The 11,379-nt window shown below is 34.7% G+C and overlaps 1 protein-coding gene across 1 annotated transcript; it reads right to left on the bottom strand.

Annotated features, from left to right (window-relative positions):
* LOC110438076 (uncharacterized) lies at nucleotides 1–5,692 on the bottom strand. The gene is made up of 2 exons (XM_087292957.1): nucleotides 5,170–5,692; nucleotides 1–509 (listed from the first exon to the last, which is right to left on the bottom strand). Exons 1-2 carry the CDS (start codon nucleotides 5,632–5,634, stop codon nucleotides 378–380), a joined length of 597 nt encoding a protein of 198 aa, XP_087149083.1. The 5' UTR covers nucleotides 5,635–5,692; the 3' UTR covers nucleotides 1–377.
* Between the last annotated feature and the right edge of the window lie 5,687 nt (nucleotides 5,693–11,379).

Raw genomic sequence — 11,379 nt, 5'->3', positions numbered from 1 at the left:
TTAAATGTTTGACTATTTATTCTTAAGAGAAAGTGTGCTTGCTCATTTCCAACTACTTCAAATGGAAAAATCATGCACAGATACAGTGAAAGCACTATTAATGTGTCATAAAACAATCAAGGACATGCTATATTGAAAGTTTTACCATCACTGATCATTTTCTTCTCCTGATCAGACTCTTTAGATCACTTTCTGAGGCAGTTTCAGTCCTCGTTCATTCAATCTCACTGAAAATCTGAAGGACTAATAGTACGCAAGTCAACATGAGGGTGAGTAAATGATTCATCGTCTGTTTTAAATGTACTATTCCTGTAAGGACATGCTTTTGTTGTGTGTATGATGATGTGTTTGTGTGGTCAGGTGAGCAGTGGTGTGTATCAGCTGGAGCTGTAGAGGGTCATCTCTGCAACATTGGCATCTGGAGTCTCCAGATCCTGCTGACAGCTTTCTCTGATCACATACACCACCAGTCCAAAACAGATAAATATCAGCAGCACGATGCCGATCACCTGGGAAAGAGAGATCAACAGTGTGGATGTCTGGGACAGGTAATACGCAATTGCAGTGCATTGTATTTGTGACAGGAGTAAATCATACAAAATACATCTTGAACATGTCCAGATTTCATTTCTTTCCATATAAATAAAAAGTTTATTTGTGGGGTTTTTTTTACAACTAAACAATACATAATAAATAATAATAATAATAATAAAAGACTTAAATGATAAAAATAAACTAAACATTTTTATAAAATTGAATCTTTTGTTCTAAAATAATACAATATAATAATTTTATTTTGAGATTAAATTGAACCTGGATATATTTTTTGTGTGATTCACTCATAACATTATCATAGATATGATTTAAAAAAAAAAAAAAAAAAAAATATATATATATATATATATATATATATATATATATATATATATATATATATATATATATATATATATATAATATAAATAAATAAATAGACAAATAAATAAATAAACAGATAAATAAATAAAAATATGGACATCAACTAAAATGAAGAAGATGTCAATTCAATATATAAACAATTTGTTAATGAGACTAGTCAAGCCTGTAACAAAGCTATTACTGTTTTACAGTTTGTATCAAAGTTCTGCAAATGCTCTGCCTTTTGAAATTCTACAATTGTACTACTTCAGTATTTATTAAAGGGTTCCAAACATATATCTCATTATTTTTAGAGCTCTAAAAATGAATCGATGTCTGTGAAGTTCCACAGATGTATCACTTTGTGTAGAGTTCTAAAAATGTATCACTTTATCTGAGAGTTCTAAAATGTATTACAGTTTTTGTAGAATTCTAAAAATGTTTCAATCATTCTGAGAGTTCTAAAAATGTAACATTAGAGCTCTTCATCTGAGCATTCTAAAACTGTATAACACTACTCGTATAACTCTACTGTATGTATCAATATCTGTATATGTCCACAAATGTTTCACTTTATCTGCAGATTTCTAAAAATGTATCAGTATAGCTGTAGAGCTCTAGTTGTATCACTTTATCTGAGCATTCTAAAAATGTATCCCAGCATTTGTAGAGCTCTACAAAAGTATTTATCTGTAGATCTTTTTTTTACAAATGTATCACTTTACATGTAGAGTTCTACAAATGTATCAGTATACCTGCAGAGCTCTACACTTGTATCACTTTATCTGAGGGTTCTAAAATACATCTTTCAGATTTCCTAGAGCTCTAAAATTGTATCAATATCTGTAGATTCCCATAAATGTATCACTACATTTAGAGTTTTAAAAATGTATCAATTTATCTGAGAGTTTTTAAAATGTATTACAGTTTTCGTGGAATTCAAAAAATGTATCATTATACCTGCAGAGCTTTACAGTTGTATCACTTTATCTGAGGGTCCTAAAAAGGATCTCTATTGGTAGAACTCTACAAATTTATCAGTATCTGTAGATTTCTCCAAATGTATCAAATTTATTGGAGAGTTCTAAAAAAAATGTATCAGTTTTAGTAAAGTTCCAAAAATCTTATCAATTTATCAGAGTCTTGTAAAGAAGTATAACAGTTGTCATAGAGTTCTAAATATTGTTCCTATGAAAAAGAATCTCAGTATACGTAGAACTCTAGAAATGTATCAATATCTGTAGATTTCCACAAATGTATCATTTTGTCTGTAGCATTCTAAAAACATATCCGGAACAACTTTACCGCTTTTTTTTTTTTTTTTTAAAGCAATGTTCACACAGGAAAAGACGTTCGGGAAATTTTCTGGATATTTACCGGTATCACTGTATGAAAGGGGCTAATGTATCATTATACCTGCAGAGCTCTTTAATTGTATCACTTGAGATCACTTAAGATTTCCACAAACGTATCGTAGAGTTCCAAAAATAATCAGAGTCTCATCTCCCATTCCCTTTAAGAGTCAGTTGCGTCGCACCATAAGCGCATTTGCTGTTTACATGTTGGACTTTGTAAGTGTAAAAACGGAACGATTCACTAGTGAGAAAACAATTAAACAGAGCATCTGCAGCGCGAGAATGAGAGATGAGCCTCCTCATTCTTTACTTTCACTTTCATAGGGAAACGTGTTGTACGCACAGACATCAATTAGCCTATACATAATTAATTTTGTTTGTTAAGCGCAAAGATTTGCGTCAAAAGTATTTCTAAATTCAGTTCTAATTTCCAGGAAACTAATAAATGAGCAATAAAAATGAGTTATATTCAAACACACATGCTGTGCCCCATATGGTCTAAAACCTGACAGGCTTGTTTTTATAAAACAAATATAAATATGGATATAATAAATACTGCTAATAATAATAACATTATACAAAAGCAAATTGTTATGAATGAACTGCAAAAGCCTCCTGTGATGAAGAAGGAATGAAAGTATGGTTTTTATGTTGATGTTGGCTAGAAATTTTTTTTTTTTTAATATTTTAATCCTTTAATTCTTTTTCATATGTAAAGATATTTCTGTATTGTTGTACATCCTGTGTGTATTAAGCAGTGTGTAAGCGAGGCGCACAACTGACGCGCTCTGCGCTGGACAATAGACCTGCTTTGATCTGGTCTATTGAACAGTCAATTATAGTTTCTCAAAATAGCAGCGCGCCAGCAATGCGCCTCAACACGCCTCCTTTTTTAGACCAGAACGCCTATGGGCGCACATATGAGCGCAAATGCATTTGCTATTTAAACAGCGTGCTGCAAGACGTCAAAACGATTCTTGCTCCAAGCTGAAACTAGCAAACAACAATTGCATCGCGCCTTGCGCCGCATTGCGCCGGGTGTATGATAGGGCCCTTTATCTGAAGGTTCTATAAATGTATCTCCCTATTCGTAGAGCTCTAATAATGTATCAATATTTGTATATTCCCACAAATGTTTCACTTACATGTTCTACAAATGTATCCATTTATCTGAGAATTCTAAAGATGTAGCACAGTTTTAATAGAGTTCTAAAAATGCAAATGCAAAGTTCCGCAAATGCAAAGTAAATCGTATCACTTTATCTGAGGGGTTTAAAAAACGTATCCCAGTATTCTTAGAGCTCTTACAGTTTTTCTCAGTCTCTTTGGTGCATTTCTCACAACACTATTTACATTTGCACAACAGTTAATGCCTTTCTCAAAACAATTAGTCATTTGTGCACATCCTATAGCAGTTTGTCATTCCTTCAAACACATTGCAATTGCTTTTGGACATGCATCAATTGCTTTCATACAACTCTCTGCTATTTAGAACATCATCATTTGCTTATGTCATGTCAGTCAAAATGAACTAAACCTGTAAATGCTGAATAGTCATTGCAAATAAAACTAATAGTCCTTGTTTTATTACTTGAGTCATTACATACCAAAATGTTGAACTAGTTGTCAAAATCTGTCAGCAATTTTATAAAAAAAAATGTAAATCTTTATTTTCCTGAAAATGTCTTAAAAATTGAACAATTTGATGAAGGATTTACAGACCTGTGTGTGTTGTAGGTTCAGTTCCGATATGTACTGCAATATTGCCTTCAGTTGTGCACAGTTCAACCAAAAGGGAGTTTATGTTTGTTGTAAATAAGGCTGTGTTTATTCTTTTGTACAGTGCTGTGAATAAATTAGAATTGTAAAGAGCAAATGCAGTAAACATGAGAAACATACATATTCAGTGTCTTGTACTCAGATACCTCACTAAACGCAGTGATGTCTAACTTTACTGTTGTGTTCAAATGGCTGTGCAAATAGTATATAGTGCTGTCCTAAACATTTTCAGCAAGTGTCACCAAACTCTGACTTTTTTTGCATTGAAAAAATGTTTAGAGTAAAGTGCCATTATGAAAACATGACTAAGCCATTTGACTATCTTGTTCATAAACAATGCTGTCAGGACTTTTCATTTTAATGATACTGACACTTTGATTGACGTCAATACTTGCTTTTGAGGAATGAGCTATCTATTTTGAGCAAGTGACGCGCTTTTGCAGGTTATCAGCTAAGTTTTGCAGTTTGCATTAACTGTTGTGCAAATGTAAATAGTGTTGTGAGAAACGCACCAAAGCGTCTGAGAAAAACTAAATTGTATCAATATCTGTAAATGTCCACAAATGTTTCACTTGACATGTATTGACATGTATACATGTATGAGTTCTACAAATGTATCAGCGGCTCTGAAATTACACAAATGTGTCCCTTTATCTTCATACCTCTAAAAATGTATCAATTTATCTGAGAGTTCTAACAATGTATCAGTAAACCTGCAGAGCTCTGCAATCACATCACTTTATCTGAAGGTTCTGAAAAAAGTATCTCAGTTTTCCTAGAGCTCTACAAATGTATCAATATCTGCAGATTTCCATAAATGTATCACTTTACATGTAGCGTTCTAAAAATGTATCGGTGCATCTGCAAACTTCTAAAAATGTATCAATGGCTTTGAAGTTCCATAAATGTATCACTTTATCTGTAGAGTTCTATAAAGTATCAGTTTTCAGAGAGTTCTATAAATGTATCAGTTTATCTGAGAGTTTTAAAGGTTTTAGTAGAGCTCCACAAATGTATCCCTTTATCTGTGGAGTTCTAAAAATGCATCTGAGAGATCTAGAAAGCCACACAGAGTTATCACAAGACCTTCTGGTGCATAAACCCTCAGGAAGTGTCCTAGCAGAGCTCCGGATCTCACCTGAGACTCCACAAAGAGCCGCTGAGAGCGCAGCATGAGTTCCTGAGGGGTGACGCTCTCCTCTTGAGTGGGCTCGCACCACTTCTGCGGAGCGGCTTTGTCCACAATCACGAAGCGGCCGTGCCAGTCTGTCATGGCACAGGCGAAATACTGACCGTCCAGGAAGAGCAGGATCAGCCAGACCACAGCAGGAACGAAACTGGACAGAGACACAGTCCTCCTGCACCACACGCCGCACCTGCATCCCTGAACGATCATCATCAGAGCGAAGGCCATGACTCCGGGAATGATGAAGAACGCAGAGGAAAACAGCCCGTTCCAGGCCGGATTACAGGGACACTCAAACTCCAGCTCCACCAGCTTCTCCAGACCCATCAGGATGAAGCCGAAGGCCACATTGGACACCAGAGGACTGTTGCTCAGCTCATTCTTCAGTCTCGTCAGCCATTGTTGTCGACTTCCCATGCTAACAACACCTGAAAAGTCAGAAGAGAGCTGGTAAAATTCCTCCCAGGAGGTCACTGATGCGAGACGAATTGATCCCAGGGCAAGTTTTTTTTTTTTTGCCCCCCGTCCTGACCTTCGCATTCCTATTGGCTCAAAACGGAGGTGGGTGTGTCATCCGTCAGCCCTCTCCAGCGTCTGATTGGCTCCTGGAGGCCTGCAGGTGTGGCTTCCATTTAAATGTTTCTCTCATAGACATGCTTGAGTAAAGTGGAGGGAAAATCGGCGTTGACTGCAGATCTCAACGTGCTGTGTCATCAGAATCATTCTAAACTCACGGGCATTGTTTAGGGTGGCCTTTACTCCTGGGAGCTTTTCTAAAAGAATCATTAGGTATGTAAACACTGCCGCTCCAAGCTTTAGACACAACAGACCGCCCTTGTGTTCCTTATGACCCCTGAAACCTTTTGCTTGAAAACGCCTGAAGCATTTCAGTCTGACCTAATATAATTGTGCGTGCAATCAAATTGCTAGTATATTTTAAGTTGTTACTGGTAGTATACTTATTATTAATATACAAACTTATATACAGTTGAAGAATTATTAGCCAATTTCTGTTAGTAGGAATGAAGATTTTTTTCAACACATAACTCAATTCTAATAACTGGTTTATTTTCTCTTTGTCATGATGACAGCACATAATATTAGACTAGATATTCTTCAAGACACTAGTATTCAGCTTAAAGTGACATTTAAAGGCTTAACTAGGTTAATTAGGGTAAAGTTAGGGTAATTAGGCAAGTTATTGTATAACAGTGGTTTGTTCTGTAGACCTGTGGTTCCCAAAAATGGTGGTCTTGGGACAACAAGGGGCGGATTTCCAAAAAATCGAATTTATTTTATTAAACTACTAGAATGACCATATTTTATCCATAACCTACTGAAGAACAAAATAGTAGTTAATAGTAACATTGCTAACATGTTAATAATAACAATTACAAAACCACTATGCAAAGGAAAAGCCATCAGCCTTTTGGTTTATGTGCACCTTCTGGAGTGATTACGTTATATTAAAGACACAGCAATAGCGTCAGATGCAAACACTTTGATTTTAATGGCACCAGAATAAACTTTCTGACACCTCATGTACAATAAAAATAAATACAAGCCACGAATGAACATGGAGGATTGACATTCTCCAAATTTAAACGATGAATAGACCTGGGCCTTTTGGTATGTGTGTGCCGTTGTGTGCAAGGTTTATTTATTTATGAGCACCTCAAATAAAATTGGGGGTCGCAAGTCACTGGCATTGTTATTTTGAGCTGAAATGGTTGGGAACCCCCTGCTATAGACAATCCAAAACAAATATTGCTTAAGCCAGGGGTGCTCAACCCTGTTCCTGGAGATCTACCTTCCTGCAAATTCAGCTCCAACCCTGATCAAACACACCTGCCTGTAATTATCAAGTACCGTTCAGGTGCTATTTAATTAGTTCAGGTGTGTTTGATCAGGGTTGGAGCTGAAATCTGCAGTCTATTAGTTTGTCCAGCAGGTGGCGCTGTGTGAATGTAGTAGAGTGCAGACAGAGGTCATGATATGATTGTGTTCATCTCATACTGTCTTCTCTTAATCCTGACTGACTGCATGTGAATGACGATAACACGCACTGAAATATCCTGTGTTATGCTGGAAGATACTAACAAAAATGTACCACATTTCTATGCCTACCACAGTGAAAATAAGTGTTAATACTCTTGATTTGATTTATTTCAAACAGAAATGTCATACATAAAATATATTTTAACAAAAATACATTTCAACATGGCCGAAAGCCTGATGAAGCACCACACGCATCATTCGTCTATTACTTGAACTTATTCTTTTACTCATCTCTTCGTTTTACATGAGACATCCTTTTGGGATCTTTGTCATATTATATGTTTGATTCCATTTGTACATTTACATTTTATAACATAGATCCAAAAAAAATACACACACTCGTTCTCCTTTTTCAGTCACCGCTATTCATCATTATATTCGTTTAATGATAGACATTTATGCAACTATTTAAATTAATTAATATCCTGACATTGAGAATCTGTTCCAGACTGTTCCATAACTTCACACCACATACAGACACGTTTTTATTTAAAGTTGTCCTTGTTTTTTAACCTCCTAAGGTTTTGTTCTTCTGCATACTCTGCTATGGAGTCTAGTTGATCATGTATATGGTAATAATAATAATAATAGAGTGAGATCAGGGATAGTTAACAGAAAGGCATTGTTATACTTATAATAAAAATAGAACATTGAAGCATAAAGCTTTTTAAATGAGTTCTTTTGTTTGTTTTAAAACAATAAATAAATCAGTTTATTGCCTAAAATAAAAGCGAGGGCTATTTTATTGTATGATATATAATGATATATATTTAGTTTTATTATATTACTGTATTGTTTTAGTATTCAAATATCATATATATATATATATATATATATATATATATATATATATATATATATATATATGTGTGTGTGTGTGTGTGTGTGTGTGTGTGTGCGTGTGTGTGTGTGTGTGTGTGTGTGTGTGTGTGTGTGTGTGTGTGTGTGTGTGTGTGTGTGTGTGTGTGCATAGGTGGGCATAGATACATTTTTTAATCTACATTAATCTCACTGTAATCTTGGAATTAATCTAGATTAAAATGGCTCATTTGAATTCTGTCGAAGGCATTCAGAGTATGTGTGCTACCCAAATAATGACTATATATATATATATATATATAAGTCTTTGAGAATGGGTTTCTCAAGCCAGGTGGCGCATTAGACCAGGGGCTCATCTCCTGTTTTCAAAATGCATCACAAACTGCTGGAGAAACTGTTCTACTGTGATAATTGGTGATGTTCAATAAGATGTACTTGTAGTGTTTACTCACTGTTTATTCAGGTAAACATGAATGTTGAATTGTATTCCTACATAAGCTACAAACAACCATTTTTGATCACCTTAATCTGACTAAAGTCATCACTGAACAGAAATGGAATTAAGACATGTGGAGAATGCCAGCCCAAGCTCATGAGGAAACGTAAGTATTTTACTCTTTGTCAGTTTAGTGGCTGATTCATACAAATTTGTAGAAGTTCAGTCGTGTGAAAATTTACAATTTTAAAAAGGAGGCGTGGCACCCAACCCCACCCCTAACCCCAACCGTCATTGGGTGATGAGCAAATCGTAGTAAATTGTGTGAATTAGATCGTACGTATTCATCGGAATGAGCCACTAAATCAAAAAGTTATGAATCGCCGTGAGTTTGCTTTGAGTATGCAGATATTAGTGGCATTATTGAAGTAAACACCACAATCAAACTATTACCGTCATATTTTCCGACAAGATCTACACACGTAGCTGTCAGTAAAGGACCGCGCACACACACACACACACACACACACATTGTGAAATGCAGAAGGTTTTTTTCTTTCCATTTGGTGTGCGTTATTAAATTCCATTAAACTTTCACCAGTCCTTACTCCTTATTTGCGTCTAATACCCCAGTTTGTCAAGGGGGCATGCATTAAATGTTCATGAGTGAATGTGAAACTGCCGAACTGCAGTTAAAGTCAGCCAAAGTTACAGGAAAATCTTACATGAAAGCACTTCACGTAAACACCTTCATTATATTATTGTCTATTAAGGAAATAACTAAATTACAGATGTCCATGTTAGTGTAGTCAGTCATGTCTTCGAAGTAAGTAAAAGATCCAGAAGGGCATCATGCTAATTTGATTCAGAAGGGCACTTTTTGTCAGACGGCTCACCGGTGATGATGTTGCGATGATGTACATCCTTGCTAAAGTCACCATAGCTTGCGTAGAATAGACCCAGCTCCCAACTCAACTTTGAGAATAGATTAACAGCGATATTTATTTTTTCGTGTGATAATAATTTTGCGTTAACGTCGATGACGGCCCACCACTAATATATATATATATATATATATATATATATATATATATATATATATATATATATATATATATATATATATATAAATATCTCTCTCTCTCTCTCTCTCTCTATATATATATATATATATATATATATATATATAGATAAATATATATATAAAATGTTTATTATTGTTATTATTATTTATTTTTTATGTGTTATTCTTATTTGTTTTGTAATATCTTTGACGAAATGCACTACAGCCACACTGACATTTGGGCATGAGTGGTTATATAACAGTAGTAGACTTGAACTGTTTCCGGACAGAAATGTTCTTTGTAAATGTCAAAGCTTGGGCATGTTAGCACACTCATCACACAGTGTTTTTATTGGCTATTTTACATAACTGCTCAGGTTAATCATATGTTATAAAACTGTGGTAAGAATACATGCATGTTGTCACATTTTGTTTTTGATTCACTGTTATAAAAACACAAACATTAAAAATTACATATTGTATATAAAAACTACTAGCAGCATGCATTGCTATGTGAATATAGCTACAGTCGTTGAGCATTGTGCTGTACACTAATGTATACAAGTGATCTGAATGCAGTTATTATTCTCCAGCACTGGACTCATTCTCCTCATCAGCTTTCTTATGAGTTCATGTTGAATTTCTTTTATGAACAATTCAAGACTCATTACGAACATCAGTTGTCTTTTTTAATGTTTATTTTAAATGACAGTACTTATCGTAACCTATTGTCCGAGGTGCATGAAGGATTTGATGAACAGTATCTGCACTGTCTGCAAGTGTATTGGTACGTTTAATGACAAATTTGAATGGGAAAAGTTTTATATATTATATCTCAGATTAATATATGTTTCCATTATTCTGCGCAAGGGTGTAGAGTTAGCAACAGGGATGTAAAGTAACACATTACAATACTCAAATTACTGTAGTTGAGTAGTTTTTTTCTCAGGGATTATAAAAAATGAGTACTTTGGCTTCCCCTTGAGTACACTTTTAGAGCCGTATCTGTACTTTTACTCCACTACTTTCCTTCAACCTGCAGTCACTACTCTATTTGGAAATCAAAGAAAGAAAGAAAGAAAATCAGGAAAAGAGAAAGAAAAGAAGAAAGGAAGGATGGATGGAAGGAAGAAAGAATAAAAGAAAGAAAAGAAGGCAGGTAGGAAGAAAGAAAGAAAGAAAGAAAGAAAGAAAGAAAGAAAGAAAGAAAGAAAGAAAGAAAGAAAGAAAGAAAGAAAGAAAGAAAGAAAGAAAGAAAGAAAATCAGGAAGAGAGAAAGGAAAGAAAGGAAGGATGGAAGGAAGAAAGAATAAAAGAAAGAAAAGAAGGCAGGTAGGAAGAAAGAAAGAAAGAAAGAAAATCAGGAAGAGAGAAAAAAGAAGAAAGGAAGGATGGAAGGAAGAAATAAAGAATAAAATAAAGAAAGGAAGGCAGGAAGGCAGGAAGAGAGAAAGAAAGGAAGAAAGTAAGAAGGACAGAAAGAAAAGAAGACAGAAAGAAAGAAAATCAGGAAGAGAGAAAGAAAAGAAGGAAGAATGGAAGGATGAAAGAAAGAATAAAAGAGGAAGGAAGAAAGGAAGGCAGGAAGAAAGAAAGAGAAAGAAAAGAAGGAAGGAAGAAAGAATAAAAGAAAGAAAAGAAGGAAGAAAGAGAAAGAAAGAAAGGAAAAATGATGAAAGGAAGGAAGAGAGAAAGAAAGAAGAAAGGAAGAATAAAAGAAAGAAAAGAACAAAGAAAGGAAGAAAGAGAAAGAAAGGAAGGAAGAAAGGAAGGAAGTAAGAAGGAC

This window comes from Danio rerio, chromosome 18 (genome assembly GCF_052040795.2).
Source record: "Danio rerio strain M-AB ecotype USA chromosome 18, GRCz13ab, whole genome shotgun sequence".
NCBI lineage: Eukaryota > Metazoa > Chordata > Actinopteri > Cypriniformes > Danionidae > Danio > Danio rerio.
Note: the sequence above shows the minus strand (reverse complement) of the source record. Positions and strands in the feature narration are given on the sequence as shown.